This window comes from Liolophura sinensis, chromosome 5 (genome assembly GCF_032854445.1).
Source record: "Liolophura sinensis isolate JHLJ2023 chromosome 5, CUHK_Ljap_v2, whole genome shotgun sequence".
NCBI lineage: Eukaryota > Metazoa > Mollusca > Polyplacophora > Chitonida > Chitonidae > Liolophura > Liolophura sinensis.
Genome location: NC_088299.1, coordinates 11,731,043 through 11,756,623, shown reverse-complemented (window position 1 = coordinate 11,756,623; position 25,581 = coordinate 11,731,043). Strand labels below are relative to the sequence as shown.

General features: G+C 38.7%; 1 protein-coding gene across 1 annotated transcript; it reads right to left on the bottom strand.

Annotated features, from left to right (window-relative positions):
- Window positions 1–4,128: 4,128 nt before the first annotated feature.
- Window positions 4,129–21,196, bottom strand: LOC135465462 (b(0,+)-type amino acid transporter 1-like). Its single transcript, XM_064742703.1, has 12 exons — window positions 20,886–21,196; window positions 20,564–20,665; window positions 19,476–19,718; window positions 18,604–18,729; window positions 18,005–18,104; window positions 17,535–17,579; window positions 15,980–16,103; window positions 13,452–13,555; window positions 12,071–12,167; window positions 10,751–10,900; window positions 10,109–10,277; window positions 4,129–4,322 (listed from the first exon to the last, which is right to left on the bottom strand). The coding sequence occupies exons 1-12, from the start codon at window positions 21,121–21,123 to the stop codon at window positions 4,261–4,263; spliced, it is 1,560 nt and encodes a 519-aa protein (XP_064598773.1). The 5' UTR covers window positions 21,124–21,196; the 3' UTR covers window positions 4,129–4,260.
- Between the last annotated feature and the right edge of the window lie 4,385 nt (window positions 21,197–25,581).

Genomic DNA, 25,581 nt, shown 5'->3' with positions numbered 1-25,581 from the left:
AGGATCTCACTGTTTATGGGACTTAGGTGACAATTTGCGCAGTCGAGCGTTTCTTGAAGACCAATTGCATTCCACCAGTGCGACGTACATATCTGACTTTCACATGTGGTGAAGTTCGCCAGAATCTTGCCAAAGATCGATGGTTTATGCCCGGCCACAAAAATGACTGTCATCGTATAAGTGAAAAAATCCTGTGTATCGAGTTCACGAAGAATCAAATAAATAAGTAAATAAATAAATGAAAAAGTAAAATAAATTTTAATAATGTGCAATAAAACAAATGGGTAAATCAGAGAAAAGTGAGTTCAGTGCTGTTCCATTTTACCATATCAGCTTTCTAAACATACATTGTAGCCGGTTGCTCTTTAATACCATTGTTTAGTAAACGAGACTAAACTAGAGTGACGCTCATTATTGCCTCAGGTAACGTTTTATTTATTTATGTATTTATTGATTATTTGGAGTGTTGTTGAATTGTTTTTCGTTGATAACACAGGGAAGAACAACAGGTTTCCAGATTTTAGCTTGGTTCAATGAATAGGCTTAAAAGTCTATTTCCGAAATGGGTGGTGGTTAAACACTGGTAGCGAGAAAACTATTGGCGTTTTAAATGATTTACTCTCCACGAAAAGAGCTTATCTTGAGCTATAATCTGCTGCAAATTTCAAATTTCTAGTTTTCCCCAATTTTTTTTTTTTTTGGATTACCTTAAATGGCCTAAAATTTTGCCCAGAAACGTGCAATTTTAGAGGCAAATAACTGTCACAAAATATTATTTTTGGTGCTAAAACTTGGGTTTCCAGTAGTATATCATCGCATGTTCCAAGCAAACCTCAAAACACCTTTCTAAAATCAATAGAGGTCTCAGATTTAGAAAAAATGGACAAGTTAGTCATGGACGAAATTTATATTTATTTAGGGTATATCTATAAAAGAAAAGCTCCAACACAGACAAAAAACAAAACCAGGTAACTAATGTCACACATAGCTACAGTATAGTGACGCCGAGCTGATTATTGCTCAGTTTTATATTTACCAATTACCTGTCTAGAGCTATAGACATTACAGTATTATACCTGAGGTGTGCTGAGATTTTATGGTTTTAGAGGGCGTGAAATTTTCAACAATTTAAGCATTTACATGAACAATTAAAATCATAAATGAGGTAAACTGACAAGAGGACGTATTTCACCGGTTTACGTATGACCATATACCACGTATCTCATTGACGTCGCTCCTCTGGTTTTATTTTCTGCGTTGTAAGCCTTGTATTATACTCTGTGTGTATTTCTGTATATATTTTTTTTGGCTGATTTCAACAATTATCGCTAAAAATGTTTTCAAAATGTCAGACAAGACTTCCACTGTCCGGCAGCTGTTAATTAAATATTGAAATAAATTCATATATTTTATTGGAGTTTTACGCCGTCTCAAGAATATTCCACTTGCACAATGGCAAGTAGGAGGAAATAGTGGGAGGAAACCGGTCAGAATACAGGTGACAACCCATGACCATCCGAAGGAGGCTGACACACCTTACCACGTACGACAGGAGAGAAAGCCAGCATGAGCTGGTCTTGAACTCACAGCGATCGCATTGGCGAAAGGCTCCTCAATCGTTGTGCTGCGTTAGACCACGCGCCCAAAATTATATTTCTGTGCCATATTGTGTACCTTCTGGGCTATCCTGACGGCTGAAACCGGCGCGAGACATACATTGCGATTTTTACCTAAGCATGTTGAGTATGGTGCTGAGTCAGAAACAAAAAGAAAAACTATGTCCATGCACATGCATGGACGAACTATTCATGCATACCATCTTCCTCTGAGAACCCGCGGTTGTGCATTCTCCGTTGTAGAAATCCACGTTTCTTTCGTATTCGAAACACACTTCCCTCTGATGAGTAGCAATAAGTTACTGTGATGAATTTCTTCAATGTAGTCTCTCACAAATGCGTCGCCACGGTATGCTATATCCTTCAGTGAAATATATTGTATATTTTCTCCAGTTTATGTATCCGTTCCCTTTTATTTCCTCACGAGTGTATAAGGTTGTGTTTTGTTATTAAGAATATTCAGTATCACACCTTATGCTTCCCTATCCAAACATAACACACAAAGATTATAATTTTCAAGTACATACTACACAGCCAAGTTTAGAACCTGGTACAGCGTATACTACACAGCCAACTTTAGAACCTCGTACAGCATAAACTACACAGCCAAGTTTAGAACCTCGTACAGTATGTATTACAGAGTCAAGTTTAGAACCTCGTACAGTATGTATTACACAGTCAAGTTTAGAAGCTTGAACAACATATACTTCACACCCAAGTTTAGAACCTCATACAGCACATACTACACAGCCCAGTTTAACACCTCGGACAGTATATACTACACAGCCAAGTCTAAAACCTGATACAGCAATCTTAGAACCTCGTACAGTACATATTACACAGCCAAGTTTAGACCCTCGTACAGTACATACTGAAAGCCAAGTTTAGAGCCTCATACAGCATATGCTACACAGCTAGGTTTAGAAACTTGAACAGCATACACTATGCAGCCAAGTTTAGAACATCGTACAGTACATACTGCACAGCCAAGTTTAGAACCGTGTACAGTACATACTACACACCCAAGTTCTCTCTCTCTCTCTCTCTCTCTCTCTCTCTCTCTCTCTCTCTCTCTCTCTCTCTCTCTCTGTCTGTCTGTCTGTCTCTCTCTCTCTCTGTCTGTCTGTCTGTCTGTCTCTCTCTCTCTCTCTCTCTCTCTCTCTCTCTCTCTCTCTCTCTCTCTCTCTCTCTCTCTCTCTCTCTCTCTTTCTCTCTCTCTCTCTCTACAAATTTTAGTTAGGTGATAGGTTTTCAGAGGAATTTATTTTATTTCTTTGATTGGTGTTTTGCGCTGTACTCAAAAATATTTCACGTATAAAACGGCTGCCAACATTATGGTGTGAGGAACCCACGGCCATCCTCAAACTGCATGTCGACCTTCTTAGAGAAGAAACACTTAACCATGGTCATAATCTACATAAATACCTGTATTTGTAAAAGCTAAAAATAAACATCCACCAAAAGCATAAAGCAACTTTATTTGTGCGGAATTTAGGTGATAACCACTGCGAGACGAGCACAATGACATGCTGTCCAGTTGCGAACATAATTGTGAAGAAATATGTCCCCATATCATTCCCAGCAGTTATAGATTAAACTGTGTGGTATTTAACAAGAAGCGCCCAAGTCTTAATTAAAACAGTTATTGATTTACCTGTGTACATACAAAAGGTGCGCAAGTCTTAATAACAATAGTTAAAGATTTATCTGGGCACATATTACAAGTGCGGAAGTCTTTATTACAAAAGTTATAGATTTACCTGTGCGCATATAACATGTGCGCAAGTCTTAATTGCAACAGGGGGGTTAGCTCGCCAGCACGGCGCAATGACCCAGCAGCCTCCTTCACCCAGGCGCCTTCCAGCAACTTACGGATGGTCGTGGGTTTTTCCCTGGGCTCTGCCCAATTTCCTTCGACTATAATGCTGGACGCAGTTATATAAATAAAAATATTCATGAGTACGGCGTAAAACACCAATCAAATAAATAACATAAATGAATAAAACAAATAAATAAATTACAACAGTTATAGATTTACCTGTGCATCATGAAGACAAGGGCGTAATTCTTAATTACAACAGTTACAGATTTACCTCGCGTGTACACAATTCATATTTACAACAGTTACAGATTTACCTGTGCATTACGTGTAACAACAGGTGTGCAAGCATGCAACAGCAGGTCTACAAGTATCAATCACCACACTTATAGATTTATCTGTGAATCACGTAATAAAAAAGTGTGCAACCATCCACCCCAAGGGCACAACTGGTAGAATGAGCTGTAACATAACAAAGAACCAGGTGAATGTGGAGACTCGAAAAACTCCTTCCAGCCTGTAACAAAGCGCTCCGAGTTACTATACCATTTTGCTCTTTTCTGCATCACTTTTTTCCATGCATGTGTGCTCTTAAGGCACATACGTATACTACACAAGCGCTGTAAAGATACAACAGAAAACGATGTGCTTCGATTGAGCTTTACTGCTTTGTGTACACCGCTGGTCTCCCGTCATACAGTTCCATATGGAAACAGAATGAAGGCTGCCCTGCCAAAGGCAGGATGAAAATAACGGATGATAACAGTTTAGAGTCACGTGGTTAGGTTATCATCCATCCATGTTATAAGGGCCGTTCCCAGGGCCTCAAGGTTTAACTTTGCTTGGGGCAACTTGAAGATAGAGTTGAGCCCACATGATTAAAGGGTCTGCAATATACAACACACAGATGCTTTTTCAGCCGTTGCAAAAAGTTGCAAAAACCAATTTATCTGTTTTACACAAGTACAGCCATTGAGCATTGTTTCTAGGAATAACTTTTTTTAATTTTTCTTTAACATTAAATAAGTGCTTTTAAATATGTGCCATCTACAGAAAGCTTTTTGGAATGTATAGCTGATAAACATAAAATAAAAAACATACATTGCTCATAAAAAACATAAAATGCTCTGACGTCACTGGACATACAGCATTACACTTACTATACCCCCTTTTCTTATCCTACTTAATTAAACATACTCATACAGCCTATCCCAATCTTACAGTGTTACACTTGTCCATACAGCCCATCCCAATCTTACAGTGTTACACTTATCCATACAGCCTATCCCATTCTTACAGTGTGACACTTATCCATACAGCCTATCCCAATCTTAAAGTGTTTACACACTTACACATACAGCCTATCGCAATCTTACAGTGTTACACTTATCCATACAACCTGCCACAATCTTACAGTGTTACACTTGTCCATACAGCCTGTCACAATCTTACAGTGTTACACTTATCCATACAGCCTATCCCATTCTTACAGTGTGACACTTATCCATACAGCCTATCCCAATCTTACAGTGTTACACACTTACACATACAGCCTATCCCAATCTTACAGTGTTACACTTATCCATGCAGCCTGTCACAATCTTACAGTGTTACACTTGTCCATACAGCCCATCCTCAATCTTACAGTGTTACACTTATCCATACAGCCTATGCCAATCTTACACTGTTACACTTGTCCATACAGCCTATCCCAATCTTACAGTGCTACACTTGTCCATACATCCTATGCCAATCTACACTGTTACACTTGTCCATACAGCCTATCCCAATCTTACAGTGTTACACTTACCCATACAGCCTATCCCAATCTTACAGTGTTACACTTATCCATACAGCCTGTCACAATCTTACAGTGTTACACTTACCCATACAGCCTATCCCAATCTTACAGTGTTGCACTTATCCCATACAGCCTGTCACAATCTTACAGTGTTACACTTATCCATACAGCCTATGCCAATCTTAGTGTTACACTTGTCCATACAGCCTATCCCAATCTTACAGTGTTACACTTATCCATACAGTTTATCCCAATCTTACAGTATTGTACTTTCCCATATAGTCTATCCCATTCTTACAGTGTTACACTTGTCCATACAGCCTATCCCAATCTTACAGTGTTACACTTATCCATACAGCCTATCCCAATCTTACAGTGTTACACTTGTCCATACAGCCTATGCCCCAATCTTACAGTGTTACACTTACCCAATACAGCCTATGCCAGTCTGTGCAGTGTTACACTTATTCATACAGCCTATCCCAATCTTACAGTGTTTACACTTATTCACTTATCCATACAGTTTATCCGCAATCTTACAGTATTGTACTTTCCCATACAGTATATCCCATTCTTACAGTGTTACACTTGTCCATACAGCCTATGCCAATCTTACAGTGTTACACTTACCCATACAGCCTATCCCAATCTTACAGTGTTACACTTATTCATACAGCCTATCCCAATCTTGACAGTGTTACACTTATTCACTTACCCATACAGCCTATCCCAATCTTAAAATATTATACTTTCCTAGTACAGTCTATCCCATTCTTACAGGGTTACACTTGTCCATACAGCCTATCCAATCTTACAGTGTTACAGTTGCCCATACAGTCTATCCTCAATCTTACAGTATTACACTTCCCAATGCAGTCTATTCTAGATGCTTACAGTATTACACTTACACATACAGCATATCATTATCATGCATTATATAACACTTAGTCATACAGCCTATCATTTACACGATAGAGCCCATCCCAATTTTATAGTATTACACTTACTCATAAAGCCTATCTTATCTTATATCGTTACACTTATCCATACAGCCTTGCCATATTTTTACAGCATAACTCTTACCCATACAGATTATCATAATCTGACTGTAATACATCTTATCAGTACAGCCTATCATAATTTTATAGAATTACAGTTACTCATACAGCCTTTCTTAATCTTAGCAAGTATTACACTTAGCTGTAGAGCCTATCTTAATCCATCAATATTACACTTACCGGTAAAGACTATCATAACCTTACAGAACCACACTGTCTTACAGCGATGTACACTTACCTGTACAGGCTATTATAAGCTTATAGTACTACACTGTCTTACAGCATTACTACCCGTACAGGCTACCATAAGCTTACAGTACTACACAGTATTACAGGCATTAGGGGGCCTCCGTGGCTCAGTTGGTTTAGGCTCGCTAGCGAAGCGTAATGACCCAGGAGCCTCTCACCAATGCGGTCGCTGGGAGTTCAAGTCCAGCTCATGCTGGCTTCCTCCCTGGCTGTAAGTGGGAAGGTCTGCCAGCAAACTGCGGATGGTGGTGGGTATCCCCCGGGCTCTGCCCGGTTTCCACCCACCATAATGCTTGCCGCCGTCGTAAAAGTGAAATATTCTTGAGTACGGCGTAGAACACCAATCAAATAAATAAATAAATCTTACGGCATTACAATTACCTGTACAGACTACCATAATCTCACAGTACTACACTATCTTACAGCATTACACTTACCTGTACAGACTACCATAATCTCACAGTACTACACTATCTTACAGCATTACACTTACCTGTACAGACTACCATAATCTTACAGTACTACACTGTCTTACAGCATAACACTTACCTGTACAGACTACCATAATCTTACAGTATTACACTGTCTTACAGCATTACAATTACCTGTACAGACTACCATAATCTCACAGTACTACACTATCTTACAGCATTACACTTACCTGTACAGACTACCATAATCTTACAGTACTACACTATCTTACAGCATAACACTTACCTGTACAGACTACCATAATCTTACAGTATTACACTGTTTTACAGCATTACTTTTACCTGTACAGGCTACCATAAGCTTAGAATACTACACTGTCTTATAGCATTACTCTTACCTGTACAGACTACCATAAGCTTACAGTACTACACTGTTTTACAGCATTACTCTTACCTTTACAGACTACCATAATCTTACAGTACTATACTGTCTTACAGCATTACTCTTACCTGTATAGACAACCATAATCTTACAGTACTACACTGTCTTACAGCATTACTCTTACCTTTACAGACTACCATAATCTTACAGTACTACACTGTTTTACAGCATTACTCTTACCTTTACAGACTACCATAATCTTACAGTACTACACTGTCTTACAGCATAACCTGTACAGACTACCATAATCTTACAGTACTACACTATCTTACAGCATTACACTTACCTGTACAGACTACCATAATCTCACAGTACTACACTGTCTTACAGCACAACACTTACCTGTACAGACTACCATAATCTTACAGTACTACACAGTATTACAGCATTAGGGGGCCTCCGTGGCTCAGTTGGTTAGCTCGCTAGCGCAGCGTAATGACTCAGGAGCCTCTCACCAATGCGGTCGCTGGGATGTTCAAGTCCAGCTCATGCTGGCTTCCTCCCTGGCTGTAAGTGGAAGGTCTGCCAGCAAACTGCGGATGGTGGTGGGTTTCCCCGGGCTCTGCCCGGTTTCCACCCACCATAATGCTTGCCGCCGTCGTAAAAGTGAAATATTCTTGAGTACGGCGTAGAACACCAATCAAATAAATAAATAAATCTTACGGCATTACAATTACCTGTACAGACTACCATAATTCACAGTACTACACTATCTTACAGCATTACACTTACCTGTACAGACTACCATAATCTTACAGTACTACCACTGTCTTACAGCATAACACTTACCTGTACAGACTACATAATCTTACAGTATTACACTGTCTTACAGCATAACACTTACCTGTACAGACTACCATAATCTTACAGTATTACACTGTCTTACAGCATTACTTTTACCTGTACAGGCTACCATAAGCTTAGAATACTACACTGTCTTATAGCATTACTCTTACCTGTACAAACTACCATAAGCTTACAGTACTACACTGTCTTACAGCATTACTCTTACCTGTACAGACTACCATAATCTTACAGTACTACACTGTCTTACAGGCATAACCTGTACAGACTACCATAATCTTACAGTACTACACTATCTTACAGCATTACACTTACCTGTACAGACTACCATAATCTCACAGTACTACACTGTCTTACAGCACAACACTTACCTGTACAGACTACCATAATCTTACAGTACTACACAGTATTACAGCATTAGGGGGCCTCCGTGGCTCAGTTGGTTAGCTCGCTAGCGCAGCGTAATGACCCAGGAGCCTCTCACCAATGCGGTCGCTGGGAGTTCAAGTCCAGCTCATGCTGGCTTCCTCCCTGGCTGTAAGTGGGAAGGTCTGGCAGCAAACTGCGGATGGTGGTGGGTTTCCCCCGGCTCTGCCCGGTTTCCACCCACCATAATGCTTGCCGCCGTCGTAAAAGTGAAATATTCTTGAGTACGGCGTAGAACACCAATCAAATAAATAAATAAATCTACGGCATTACAATTACCTGTACAGACTACCTAATCTCACAGTACTACACTATCTTACAGCATTACACTTACCTGTACAGACTACCATAATCTTACAGTACTACACTGTCTTACAGCATAACACTTACCTGTACAGACTACCATAATCTTACAGTATTACACTGTCTTACAGCATAACACTTACCTGTACAGACTACCATAATCTTACAGTATTACACCTGTCTTACAGCATTACTTTTACCTGTACAGGCTACCATAAGCTTAGAATACTACACTGTCTATAGCATTACTCTTACCTGTACAAACTACCATAAGCTTACAGTACTACACTGTCTTACAGCATTACTCTTACCTGTACAGACTACCATAATCTTACAGTACTACACTGTCTTACAGCATTACTCTTACCTGTATAGACAACCATAATCTTACAATACTACACTGTCTTACAGCATTACTCTTACCTGTATAGACTACCATAATCTTACAGTACTACACTGTTTTACAGCATTACTCTTACCTTACAGACTACCATAATCTTACAGTACTACACTGTTTTACAGCATTACTCTTACCTTTACAGACTACCATAATCTTACAGTACTACACTGTCTTACAGCATTACTCTTACCTGTATAGACTACCATAATCTTACAGTACTACACTGTTTTACAGCATTACTCTTACCTTTACAGACTACCATAATCTTACAGTACTACACTGTCTTACAGCATAACCTGTACAGACTACCATAATCTTACAGTACTACACTATCTTACAGCATTACTCTTACCTGTACAGACTACCATAATCTTACAGTACTACACTATCTTACAGCATTACACTTACCTGTACAGACTACCATAATCTCACAGTACTACACTGTCTTACAGCATAACACTTACCTGTACAGACTACCTTAATCTTACAGTACTACACTGTCTTACAGCATTACTTTTACCTGTACAGGCTACCATAAGCTTAGAATACTACACTGTCTTATAGCATTACTCTTACCTGTACAGACTACCATAATCTTACAGTAGTACACTGTCTTACAGCATAACACTTACCTGTACAGACTACCATAAGCTTACAGTACTACACTGTTTTACAGCATAACACTTACCTGTACAGACTATCATAAGCTTACAGTCTTACAGCATTACTCTTACCTATACAGCCTAATATTGAACTTACCCATACAGCTCATCCTTAGCTTAAAGTACACAAACGGCACATAGTAGAACAGTCCACTGAAAACAAACAGGATGGCGTAGAGGAATTCAATCTGTGGGTTTTGGATCACTGGGGCCATCACCAGGTATGCACAGACGAGAACAAGTACTGCAGGTATCACAATAGGAACCTGGAAAATATGACGAGAATAAATAGAACGGATAGCAATGCCTAGTAAATTAAGTACACCGCCAGATTTTCATTTCTTTAAAACGTATGTCTATGATATTTTTTTATTTATTTATTTATTTATTTATTTTGGGGGGGTGTTTGCGATCAGACCACATTTTATCTATTTAAAGCTCATCAAGATGAGACGTCGAGATATGCCTCAGTATTTCCCTGTAAGCCTGATCAAGATGTAGATTTCTCCCATCTGAGGTCTGTTCAAATTTTTCATGTTGATATCATGTTTATATCATTTTGTGTAAACCTCATCACGATCAGATTTCACTCACCTCATATGGCCTCTCCCAGTTTTTCTGTGTAAACCTCATGTTTATATCATTTTGTGTAAACCTCATCACGATCAGATTTCACTCACCTCATATGGCCTATCCCAGTTTTTCTGTGTAAACCTCGTCACGATCAGATTTCACCCACCTTATACGGCCTCTCCCAGTCTTTTCGAGTAAACCTCATCACGATCAATCCGCCAAACGTTAAGCCATAAATGAGCCAAGATGTAAAGCTGATGAAATTGATCAGAATGCCTAAGTCACCTGGTATGACCATCCCTAAGGCAACAACAGTCTGGAAAAATAAAGCAATGATCGCTCAATGAATTGTTAAACCGGATAATCTTGAAGAAAATCAATTTTAAGATCAGATTCAATCACACTTTCCTGCTCTAGTTATTTCTATACTGTTTCCAGTGTACTGACGATTTACTTATTTATCTGAATGGTCAAACTAACCTAACTAATTTATAGTTTCATAGACAATTGGTCCGCGGTAATTGATCGTTTTATAAAATCAACATATTTTGCATAATTATCGAAATCAAAAGTGCAACAATGTAAATAGAATTTTTGCAGATAGGTAACATGTATCTGCATCTGGACAGTAACGAGCTGATGAAAGTCATTAATGATGGACTGAATGATTGTTGTTTAAGAAATCGGGATGTCCGTAGCAAAACCACCGACCTTAGGCATGTAACTGACGAACTTTCCCATGTGTGACGTTTTGCGTTCCACGTCATATTGGTGGAAGACAAGTGGTGGACAACAAACGTAAGAATTCATAAATAGACACACGGGCGTCACTGACAACAAACGTAAGAATGCATAAATAGACACACGGCGCCGCTGACAACAAACGTATGAATGCTTAAATAGACACACGGGCGTCGCTGACAACAAAGGTAAGAATACATAAATAGACACACGGGCGCCGCTGACAACAAGGGTAAGAAATGCACAAATAGACACACGGGCGCCGCTGACAACAAACGTAAGAATGCATAAATGGACACACGGGCGCCGCTGACCGTTCATTATCACTATGAATGAATCACAGTTTACGCTCTTCGTGATGTTAACTGTGGACATTCTCACTACTATACTCAGGAGTGTGATTACCGACCACTCTATTTCACGCTACCATAGGTCCTGAATAATTGCACTAAAATGTGAAACTCTGGTGGAAATTGAAGCTACATTTCATGATCAATATTTATTCTAATTGTTCAGTTAACACGTTATTTAATACTCGAGAGAAAAAACAATATAAAATTGCTTCGAGCGTTTATATTTTTTGTTCACTATACATACAGTGAAAAAATGAGAATCTTCAAATTCCCTGTCCAAGGAAAACATTTATCACTTTCGTGTTAATGACTGTTGGCATTTTGCATGTATTTTTCTGCAGGAAACTCAGGTGTGTAACACAATTGTCAGATTGACTGGAACCTTTACCTACCGTAAATATAAGCGAACACCACGGCGTTAACTGATGTACATGGATGTAGGAGAGTACGTTAGGGAAATGGCCTTCTCTTCCCGCCACGTAGGACATTCTAAATCATACAAACGGATAATATAAGTGAGTGTTGTCAGGGAAGCGGCAAAACATGCACATCTAATCTGGAAATTAGACAAATATAACACTTGCATCTGACACCAAACTTGAAGTGTAAAGAAAACCTTCCTTCAAACGATCGCGATGATTATAGCCAAAATGCTGCCAATGTTAAATCCAGTGATTCTTTCTAAAGAACGATAAATTTAACCTTCTGTAGAAAGCGTCCACGGACGGGGAATAGCTCACAATTTCCCATCTAAAGTGTTCTCCATGTCTTCCTGGGTGATAAGTGTTCGACGGCGCTCGAAATGCCCTTTACATGAAGTTGTTTTCAGATACAGTGGCAAAATCGTTCTGGTTCAGCTGAATACCACTCGTAACTTTCAACTGTACAATGGCCAGAGCAGACAAGGTTGCTTTTGGTGGGTACAAAATCATTCCGTCTTGTTCTGTAGTTCCACGCTTACCCGATGGTTAAACCGTCCGGTAACTTGAACAAACTAAATTCAGGGTTCTTCGGCGACCTGTTTTTACTTCGTATGTAACATAGCAAACCATTTCGAGAAAAAATTTGATATGCTCTTGTAGATTTTTTAACACTGAAATAAAGGACAAAGCTCTGACAGCTCGTAAAGGCTGGACTTCTATGAAGTAATGTCTACCGAGTGTTGGCGGAAAACATGCATAAAACCAGCCTCATTATCTGAGTGATTTAAAGTATCAGATTACTCAGATTTATGTATCTTTTTGAATATTTGTTTAACTTTAATTTACCAATATATCAAAGGGGTAGGGTCTAATTAATTATGAATAATTAATATATCTGGACGCTAAGTCCTTTAAAACATTCTTGGGTATGCCGCAAAACGTTTGGATCGTAAGATTCTTATGCGATTTGTCCATATACCATTACTGTATCATGGGCGCTCTGGGTCAATAACCGAAAGAGCTACTTTCAAGACAACGCAGAAACAAAACTCAGGAACTAAGAAAGCATATAAATAAAGAACATACAACAACCGTCAAATCAGCAAATGAATAATAAGTGAAAAAGAACATATAACAAAATGTATTAAGGTGCAGCAATACCTAATTCTAGAAATGCTGTCACATGTTTCCCAACGCTGAAAAAAATTAAAAATGAAATTTACGTGTTTGTTCCCAGTTGTTAAGGAATGTTTTGTTTTAGCCCAGTTTATGTACATTTCGATACTATCTAGGTTCGCACTTGTGGTAGTTTAAGCATCTTAGATTTTCAGAACAAAGGAACATTTCTCACCTGGCTCCAGAAAAACAGGAACTATTGAGAGTGCCAAATGTGGAACAAGCCACGGCAAGGGGTATAACAGTAGACACGGGTCCCAGCACGTGGTCTCCCCAGCTCTACAATACACAGCGTCAACACTTTGAATTCATCTGTTGCCGAATGGTGATATTATTTATTTATTTATTTGTTTATTTGTTTATTTATTCATTTATTACACTGATATTTAATGCCGTTCCCGAGACTTTTTCCACTTTAGGGCAATACACAGCGTCAACACTTTGAATTCATCTGTTGCCGAATGGTGATATTATTTATTTATTTATTTATTTGTTTATTTGTTTATTTATTCATTTATTACACTGATATTTAATGCCGTTCCCGAGACTTTTTCCACTTTATTAGATTATTGTGTTTTGTACATTATGGAGTGATATTGCACGAGTCCATGTTACGTTGAAAATCTGTACTGGGAGAGACGCCGCAGAAAGTAGATGGGAAGACGAATGTTGATCAGTAGCATGCCTTCAGATAACCCCATCAAATAGGAAATGTTGTATCAAACTTACCACAGCGATGGTCGGCGCGTCCAATAATATTTCTTTATATAACACTGCGAAATAGTACCAAACTTTCCACACGGATGACGGGCGCGTTTAGTAACATTTCTTTAAATAACACCGTGAAATATTTATTTATTTATTTTATCGGTGTTTTACACCGTGCTCAAAAATATTTCACTTATACGACGGCGGCAAACATTATCGTGGAAGGAAACTGGGCAGAGCTCGAGGGAAACCCACGACCATCAGCAAGCTGCTGAAGGACCTTCCTACGTACGGCCGGAGACGAAGCCAGCATGGGCTGGGCTTGAACTCACAGCGACCGCATTGGTAAGAGGCTCCTGGGTTATTGTCACCGTGAAATAGGAAAAGTGGTATCAAATGTATCCACATCAATGGCGGGCGCGTCCAGTAACATTTCTTTAAATAACACCGTGAAATAGGAACTGTTGTACCAAACTTACCACAGCAATGGCAGGCGCGTCCAGTAACATTTCTTTACATGACACCGTGAAATAGGAACTGTTGTACCAAACTTACCACAGCAATGGCGGGCACGTCCAGTAACATTTCTTTAGATAACACCGTGAAATAGGAACTGTTGTACCAAACTTACCACAGCAATGGCGGGCACGTCCAGCAACATTTCTTTAGATGACACCGTGAAATAGGAACTGTTGTACCAAACTTACCACAGCAATGGCGGGCGCGTCCAGTAACATTTCTTTAGATAACACCGTGAAATAGGAACTGTTGTACCAAACTTACCACAGCAATGCGGGCACGTCCAGTAACATTTCTTTAGATAACACCGTGAAATAGGAACTGTTGTACCAAACTTACCACAGCAATGGCGGGCGCGTCCAGTAACATTTCTTTAGATGACACCGTGAAATAGGAACTGTTGTACCAAACTTACCACAGCAATGGCGGGCGCGTCCAGTAACATTTCTTTAGATAACACCGTGAAATAGGAACTGTTGTACCAAACTTACCACAGCAATGGCGGGCACGTCCAGTAACATTTCTTTAGATGACACCGTGAAATAGGAACTGTTGTACCAAACTTACTAGAGCAATGGCGGGCGCGTCCAGTAACATTTCTTTAGATAACACCGTGAAATAGGAACTGTTGTACCAAACTTACCACAGCAATGGCGGGCGCGTCCAGTAACATTTCTTTAGATAACACCGTGAAATAGGAACTGTTGTACCAAACTTACCACAGCAATGGCGGGCGCGTCCAGTAACATTTCTTTACATGACACCGTGAAATAGGAACTGTTGTACCAAACTTACCACAGCAATGGCGGGCGCGTCCAGTAACATTTCTTTAGATGACACCGTGAAATAGGAACTGTTGTACCAAACTTACCACAGCAATGGCGGGCGCGTCCAGTAACATTTCTTTACATGACACCGTGAAATAGGAACTGTTGTACCAAACTTACCACAGCAATGGCGGGAGCGTCCAGTAACATTTCTTTAGATAACACCGTGAAATAGGAACTGTTGTACCAAACTTACCACAGCAATGGCGGGCACGTCCAGTAACATTTCTTTAAATAACACCGTGAAATAGGAACTGTTGTACCAAACTTACCACAGCAATGGCGGGCGCGTCCAGTAACATTTCTTTAGATAACACCGTGAAATAGGAACTGTTGTACCAAACTTACCACAGCAATGGCGGGCGCGTCCAGTATCATTTCTTTAGATGACACCGTGAAATAGGAACTGTTGTACCAAACTTACCACAGCAATGGCAGGCGCGTCCAGTAACATTTCTTTAGATAACACCGTGAAATAGGAACTGTTGTACCAAACTTACCACAGCAATCGCGGGCGCGTCCAGTAACATTTCTTTAGATAACACCGTGAAATAGGAAATGTACCAAACTTACCACAGCAATGGCGGGCGCGTCCAGTATCATTTCTTTAGATAACACCGTGAAATAGGAACTGTTGTACCAAACTTACCACAGCAATGGCGGGCGCGTCCAGTAACATTTCTTTAGATAACACCGTGAAATAGGAAATGTTGGTAAGTAGGTAGACGACTATTACAAGCGGCACACTGAACAGGATGGCCCTAGGCAGGTTTCTGAAAGAAGTACAGTTTACATGTAATGATTATGATGAATTGACGCCATTTTTATGAAACACTGGAATCCTTCCTGCTGATCACAATGTACATACGAGAAGAGGTCACTAGCGTGGCTACATCGATGTGTGGGTAGTACAATTCTAATCTGATTTGTTATATTTATTTATTTATTTATTTATTTATTTATTTATTTATTTATTTATTTATTTATTTATTTATTTATTTATTTATTTATTTATTTATTTATTTATTTATTTATTTCATTGGTGTTTTGCGCCTTACTTACGAATATTTTAGCTATACAGCGGCGGCCAGCAAAATGGTGGGAGGAAACCGGGCTGAGCCAGGGGAAAAGCCACGACCTTCCGCAGACTGCTGACAGACTTTCCACGTATGAACGGAGAGGAACCTTGACGTTACAATGACGGCATTAGTGGGAGGCTCCTGGGTCTTTGTTGGCCGCCGTCGTATAAGTGAAATATTCTTGAGTACCGCGTAAAACACCAGTGAAATTAATAAATCAAATATTAAATGTACATTATAATAACGCAATATTTTGAGTAATTCTGGACCAGAGACGCTTAATAAATTGTTGATATCATCAGTGCGTCTTTTAACCCATGTCTTCTTAAGCCGTGGTGTTAAGGGCTTGTGAATTATACTATGTTAGCATTTATATCAAAACAAAAACAAAAATAAAACCCTTGCTGAGGTATGTCGAAAAGAGCTCGGATTTCATCGGTTAACTGTGACCATTTGTCAATTATCACAATGTCGTTGAAATGGGATAAATTGTATCAAGCCTATATAATGGGTTTCCCACACATTAAGATCAATATAACATTTGTGCATTCTCTATTAAAACTTATATTTGGTCCTTTCGATCACCAAGTTTTATAATTACATTATTATATTCTTCATATAGTGAGTCATGGTTTTCATTGGTCAGTGCGCCATCATATGATATTTTCTCAAAACCTCTTCACACTCAAAACTCAATGTCACATTCCTAAAGTCATATCCCACGTTCACGAAGTATTAGCCAACGATCGCGCAGCAATATCTAACGATCACGTGCATCTATTCTGCTGTCGTTATCTCCCATTATCTGCTCTTAGTCGTCTGCTTGTTTGTAAACAGTCGGGCGATGACTTTCTCTGCTAGCCACATACATGTTTAAGTTCAGCGAGTGGATGTAAGAACACTTCTTTTTCTTCTTCTTTCTTTGAGGTGATGAAAGATAGAGTGAATGCCGTGGGATGGCGATGGGATATCAGGAATTGTCAGCTTTTATTAAGGCTCGTCCCCTTCATCCTCTGCAACTGGAGTATCACGTGTCTCTAACTGACCAGTCATGATATCCCATTCTATCGAACACGCTATCAGTGTTTTGTTGCAAAACAAACCAGTAAACTACTATTCTCTTACACATTTGGGTTGATCAGTTCTTCTGTGAGATAATTTAGGGAACTCCTGATAAAAAGAAAAAATAATAGTAAAAACAATACATAGACCTATGTATAAATTTACTGAATCATTGATCATCGTGTAGGTAGCCGTGTCAGTCTATCTCATTTCACAATTCTTTTGACCTTTCACCTGTATATATACCTGTTTACTCACACAGCTGCCAACTTGTGTTCTAGAAAAAGTAGTTAGTCTTAAAGGCAGTACCTATAGGTATTTTTTAATGTAGAGTTGATCCTGCAAATCGTGGGTAATTTAAATAATAAGATATTGAACTTATAAATGTATTAGCCATTCTTGTGTCAACTATTTTCATTGTTGATTTTGCACATTTGTAGAAAAGTTAAATGTTTTGCGGAGAAAAAAACATTTACCTTTATGGTGATTTGATAAAGTAAAAGTCTTGGATGAATTGCTCAAAATAAACGTACCATCCGGTATAAGCCCAGAGACCATTGTAGAAAGCCTGAGCTATTGCAGAAGGGTTAGTATCAGAGCCTTCAAAACCGGTAGAGAGGTATTGCGTGTTTCCTGCAATAAAACAATGGCTGGCTAAAGTACGCAGAAAAAAACTGCATCGGTCCCTGAGCGATGATAGCGCAGGTTCAAATCCAATTCTAGCATTTTTTTCTCCGGAACTGACTTATATTTATAAATCTGTTTTCCATTTATTTCATTGGTGTTTCGTATTATACTTAGAACGTTTCATGGTACATCGTCCATCGGCCGAATTAGGTACTTTTTTCGCCCACTGGTAATTCGGTTCCAAGCGAAATTAAACATTCTTGACTTGTAATGTATGAGTAATACTTTACCAGTTTTCCCATAAAATGTCATCTCGAACACAGGAATGAAAAACAGACTTCACAGCTTTGACCTGAAATACTTTGGGCGGCAAAGCCTAATCATTAAACTTTTGACAAAGTAAGTACCTATTTCCCATGTGCTGACTTAACAACTCCACCAGACTATTATTATACAAAGTTCAAATTATTTCAGATCTTTCTTTCAAATTCTCGCAATACTTCACCTTGAGCAAGTTTGACGATGCCGCCAATGATGATGATGACAAGAGCAGACAACTTGATCAGCGTGAAGATCACTTGAACACGGGTAGCCAATGCCGCGCTCTTACAGTTGACTATCGCAACTGTCACTACAAGCACACAAACAAAGCAAATTTGTATTTCTAGCAAGTCAGCATTCTAAAGCGTAAATCTGGCAAAACATGAATTAAAGCTAAAGCATATTTAAATTTCAAGTGAATCCACAATTCCAAGTCTCCAAAAACGTATTTAAATCCCTCTACGGTTCCCTATTAAAACGATTTTCTAATTTCTCAACTTTTGCGTTTTCACATGTATGAAAATATCATCGAGCAAAGACTTATTTTGAAATAATAATTGTACACTCCAAACTATGAGTCTATCATATAGGATTATTTATTTATTTATTTATTTATTTATTTATTTATTTCGTGTTTTACGCAAAGCTCAGGGCCATTTTATAATACGGATAAACGTCCTGACTTACGGCCACATCCGAACCAGAGGAAGTTGAATTCAAGCTTTCGACTCCGCTGGCCGACGGCTTTTGCACTTAAAGTTCCTAGGAATCCTTAGTTTGCTCCGACTCGCCCTTTACGGACTGCATTACAGGCCAAACTCTAAACACCGTCAACCACGATTATGACAGAATTGCATGAACATCACCTACATTGTTACAATATTCTACAATGAAACCTCAAAGCTGCTCTGTGCTTTTCATGGCAAACTATACAGGATATTTCGCGATATGTAAACAACCTCAATAAATACCTGATCGGCCCAGTGAATATTTTTCTTTGATCTGAAGAACTAGATTATGTTTTCTGAGACTAAACCTTAAGGTTTTCTGACTTACATATCACAGCCGAGGCCGTCATCTTTAGTAAGTACTCTGGAGGGCCACATACGTCGAACATTGGCGCCAGGGCATACTTAGAGAAGGTAAGGGCGAGCACCGCCTGAGACGATGTCCTAGATAAGACGATATCGATCCAAACGCTGAGGAATGCCGGGAAAGAACCCAGGGATTCTTTAAGATAGGAAAACTCCGCCCCTGACAACGGGATCATCGTCCCCAGCTCAGTGTAACATAAACCCGCTGAAACGGACCAATGGTGAGGTGAATAGACTTCACGTGACATTTCATGCCGGTAATTGACCAATCATCAAATAGACTTCAGCGACATCTCGTCAAAACATCTACATGTACGTATACATTTCGGCAATTTACTTATTCAAACTCTCTGAGGGACATCGACATGCTGAACTATCCCAATTGTCCAAGGGTTTCACGTAGACATAATGAACTGTCCAAATTGCCGAAATGCTTAAATGATATATGGATATGATGAACGATCTAAATCCCTTGATGACTTTATCTGAACATTCTGAACTATCCAAATCCTTTAATGGTTTAACCTAATATGAACATTCTGAACTATCCAAATCCCTTGATGATTTAATCTGAACATTTTGAACTATCCAAATCCCTTGATGATTTAATCTGAACATTTTGAACTATCCAAATCCCTTGATGATTTAATCTGAACATTTTGAACTATCCAAATCCCTTGATGATTTAATCTGAACATTTTGAACTATCCAAATCCCTTGACATATAGACATTCTGAAATATTCAAATCCTTTGATGATTTAACCTAATATGGACATTCTGAACTATCTAAATCCCTTGATGATTTAACCTAATATGGACATTCTGAACTATCCAAATCCCTTGATGATTTTATCGGAACATTCTGAACTATCCAAACCCCTTGACATATGGACATTCTGAACTATCCAAACCCCTTGATGGCTTAAAGTGGACAAGCTGAACTTTCTGAAGTGCCAAATGGTATCAATTAAATCTGAATGTGCTGAACTATCCAAACTGGCCATTGCTTTAAAGTGGCTATGTGGAACTGTGATAAACATATGGGATACCTGCCATGGAGATGAGTCCACATGCTAGCCACACCAGCAGCGAGGCACCTACCGACCCGGTCCCTTCCAACACCCCCCTAGGGGAAATGAAAATCCCAGATCCTGAAATACAACAACAAAAACCTTTGTATCAATCGCCGACTAAAACACCTTTTCCATTTGGCGTGTTAAATGTCTTCATGTATCTTCACAATAAACCTGTTGACAAGATCAAAAGCTCCTACATCGCAGCACACGTATTCATGAGTACGGAGTAAATTATCAAAGAAATAAATAAATGAATCTTGACACTATATCTGTGATGTTTAGCTCAAATACACACCGATTATTGAACCCACAATGAAGGCCATCCCACTGAAAAGACCGATCTCTTTCTTCATCCGCAAGGTGGCGTCGTCTGCTATCGTGACGTCATCTTGGGGTTCGCCACCTTCAGTCTCCTGTTGAGAGCCGTCCGTATTTGATGACGTTCCTTCCCCAGAGGAATTGTCAGTTTTACCTCTCTGGACAGTCATGCTGTCACCTGCTTGTGCTGATGAATAGAGCAAAAGTATGTACATGAAAAGAAAACACAACACTAGACCAAATGCATATAAGTATTGATAAAGTAACCCACAGGAGGTTTAAAAAGCATTATTTTATTATTTCTGTAATATTGCACAAATAAGATATCGCAGTTTAAAGTAAACAAAATCGCACACATCGAGACAAATCCAAAGCGCCGCCATTTCATCAGTTATAACCAATCAAATCACTTCTATAAGCCGAGGACGCACCTGTTTCCGCTTATGTCACTCGAACTCTCTTTTGCGAACTCTCTTTTGCCTTTCCAGACCTTTAACCATATCTACCTATATCATATATATGTATATGAGTGGCGCGACATCGTGTTTCCAGTCGCTCTAACATGGCCTCGTAAGAATTCTTGATTAAAAGTAGATTTGCAGAGTTACCAAGGATGTCAGAAAAAAAATCTGTGTCCGTTTAGGTCTGTTTCTAGCCCTTTTCCCAAATAACTCAGGTTATATTTTTATCTCGTCGTCATATGACTGAAAATTGTTAAGTATGACGTTAAAGTACAAGCATACAAACATATATATATATATATATATATATATATATATATATTTGTTTTTTTCTCTTGAGCAATGATTTTATATTTTAAAAACATGTTTAATGCACTATAAACGCGTCTGCATTGGGTCCTAGGCCTGATATGTCCAACAATATTACTGAATCTATAGGCGTTCAAACAAACATTCGTATACCATCTCTTTCATCTGATTTTGCCATCATTTTGAGATCTACTACGAGGTGTTTTTGTTAGAATATATTCGAATTAGGCAACTTCAGGTGTACGTGGAGAAACATGTAAGGACTTAGGAAGGGTGCGGTCAACGGTTGGAAAGGACGAGCTCCACGGACTAGTTGAGTGGTCAAACCAGCCTCACTGAGCGAGTGACCACTGCACGTGGCAACAGTTATTGCTATCGACCGTACTGTCTGCGGAAGAACAGGAAAGCAGAAAATGTCTGTTTGAATGGGAAACTGTCGGGATCTAGAAGTTACAGACAAGAAACGACTATCAGTGACGTCTTCCCAGGCCTTCATCGCCAGAAGTTCCTGCTCTGGTACAACCAGCCCTATCCGTAATTTTGTCCTAGTTGCAGCTAATTATGGACGGACGTAACAACATGGTTACAGGTGGCTAGTTAGAGAGCGTAAATTTATCTCAGAATGACAAATTTGATGAAACAGCATGACGTCAGGATTTTAAACCTAGATTCTGAAAACAAGACACTTCAAGAGGGTTTAAAAGCTCTGTGTTCAACATGAACAAGATCCAGACGAACAGCAGCCATAAAGACTTCATTCTTTCATGCTTTTGTTAGTCGGTGAGCCCCATTCGCAGATGTTCGTTCAGAAAATCTGGCTCCCCAACGAATGGACGTCACTCTACTACATGGCAGCAACCTGAGCTTTATTACTCCCAGAGAACATAAAAAGAGTAAGTAAAAAGCTAGAAATTTTACAGTTCAACAAAATGACTTGGAATAACACTCTAGGAAATCAAGTATTAGGTTATATGGAAAACCATCCGATAATGCTTATCGCCCAGGGTCAATAAAACCGGATATAGACAAGCACCAAAGAGGAGTCATAGTCAAGTTTATGACCAGAAAACACAAGATCTAAAGTTTAAAGATATGCAAAGCAATACAGGGAACAAAAATAGTAAACCTTCTCAAATCCTCCAAATGCAATTTTTAAAGAGGTCAATACTTTATTGTATAAAGAAATGCGAAGCACTACAAGGAACAGAAATAGTAATTACCTTCCCCCCAAACCCTCCAAATGCAATTTTAAGGAGATCACTACCTTACTCTACAAGTTTATATGAAACGATGAACCTGATCGTGTGCAAAGGTTGTAACTTACACAAAAATGACGTGTAAGGAGGTACACATGTGGTAAATATATTAAAACTTGTACAAGCTTTTAAAATATATTGGATGAGAAAAATACTTGTTAAAACACAAAAAGGCAGCTACGAACTGTAATTCTGGTGACTTTAAATATTTATTCACCGTTGAAACATACAAAACATACCACAGTTTTTGTAAAGTGTATGAGGAGAATTTCAACAAAAAAAAAACACATCACGCTAAAAAAACTGCCTGAATGAATACGTAGAGTATCATTCTCATTTTAAATATCCCTCATTCTTTATAAAACAATAGTATGGCAGTAATGTCTCGCGTATAAAAGATCTAATTAGCCTAATTAGCCTTAGATCAGGTGGAAATTCTTTGAACTTTACAAACTCTAAACAGAAATATAATGTGGCACCTTGTTCAAGACACAATGAATTATAAACAAGCATATCTATCAAATCGTGCCAGAAAAGAGATACCGGCAAAGATGATTGAGACCAGCAATCCCTTTTTCATTTCAAACCGTGGTTAGAGAAAGAAAGTGCCAGGGCCTTCTACGATGTTTTAAACTCTGAGAGAATTGCAGAACAAAACTATCAAAACTGGGAAAGTGTTCTTAATGTAAGAAATATAGAAGGACGTAATGTTTTTATTGCCTCTTTCCACATATAAAACCGAAAGACTTCCAGTATATTTATTTAATGCGTGTTTCACGCTGTGCTTAAGAGTATTTTACTGATACGACGGCGGAGAGCAAAATGGTGAGAGGAAACGTGGCGGAACCCGGGAGAAACCCACGACCACCCGAAGGTGGATGGGCATGAGCTGGAGCGCATTGGTGGGAGGCACGGGTCACTGTGTCCTGCTGACATGCTTACTCCCTCGGCTACGGAGGCCCTACTTCTAAAATATATCCGAAAGCACAAAGAACTTTAGAGACGAGAATATGACTATTACAGATTGCAAAACAGAACTATATGTACATAGGGGCCTATGTGGTCAAGGTGGTCAAGGTGGTATTTGGGAAAGTCTGAAAGCAACTTACTGATGGTCGTGGGTCTCCTCTGGGCTTTGCCCGGTTGCCTTCCACCATAATACTGACTGTCGTCGCATAAGTAAAATATTCCTGAGTACGGCGTAAAACACCAATCAAATAAATAAATAAAATATTTTATATAAATATTATTTTAGCAAATATATAGATATTAATTCAGCAAATATATAAATATTAGTTTAGCAAATTTATAAATACTAGTTTAGCAAATGTATAAATATTAGTTGAGCAAAAGTATAAATATTGGTTTAGTAAGTATATAAATATTAGTTTAGCAAATATATAAATAATAGTTTAGCTAATATATAAGGCAGGTACTGGAAAAATACACAACTGTTTGTTTGTGCAAACATATTTTGTTTCTGTCTAATTACCTCGTTCTTTTTGCATGTATGTCTGTTAGCAATTTCTGCAGGAGCTGTATTAAGTATTAGTTGTGCACATATAAATTCATAAAGATGGAAATGTATTAGTGATTGAAAATATATGTGGTATTGAAATGAATATCAACAAAATGATGCATAAAGAATTACTAAGTCGACATATTATGCTTGCCATTTTAAAAATCATCTTATTCTAGATCATTCTGTTTTATTTATTTATTTATTTATTTATTTATCTCTGCTCAAGAATATTTACTAATACGACGGCGGCCAGCAGTACGGTAGGAGGAAACCGGGCAGAACCAGGCGGAACGCACGACCACTCTATCTATTTTAAATATAGGCCTTCACAAGTGCGTGCGTATTTATGTATTTGTGTTTGCTTCACCATTACAATACTGGAATACCGTTAATGTTGCGTCATTGAAATGTACTATCCCAGTGTTAGTACGAATGTTCTATGCAATAAAAAAAATTATTTAAACAACAAACAAAATTCAGGCTAAGCAAGGGCGCCTATAATACAGTCACTCCGTTAACTAAAATACCCTTCGTTTGTGTGTTTTTATATTTACAAAAAACCTGGCGATTATTTTCAGATTTTGTCAGCAAAAACCGCACCTCTGTAAAACGTAAATATAGTGTACCGTTTGCGGCTCCGTTAGAAGCCTCAGTAAAACCACACAACAGTTTACGCTATGTAGAATTATAACGGGAAAGTCGTGCTGTAGTTTCTGACCACAGCATAGGGAAGGAAGACGGTACATTGGAGATTGAATTATAAAACTAACAAAATATACAAAGCTACAGTTGCGTTGGCAGGGGATAAAGTCATAAACCGATTAAACAGCCTTTTCCCACCACGTGGGGTCAGTGTGATCTCCACACACAAATACTGGATTGTCGTATTGAGCTCTCCCACGGGCCTAAACTCACACAAGGTATGGTCACTGGTTACTTTATACCAGTTCTAAAAATAATGACAATGACTCCGCTGCACTATTTTTATCATCCAAGTGCCGATGTTTTCCCTCCCCAACAGTAAATTAGCTAAATATTTTTTTCAAAACGACTTTAACACACTGTAGAGTGCAGATCGGTTGCATGTTTTTTTTTTCACATTTTTCTCACTTTTTTCAGGAGTTG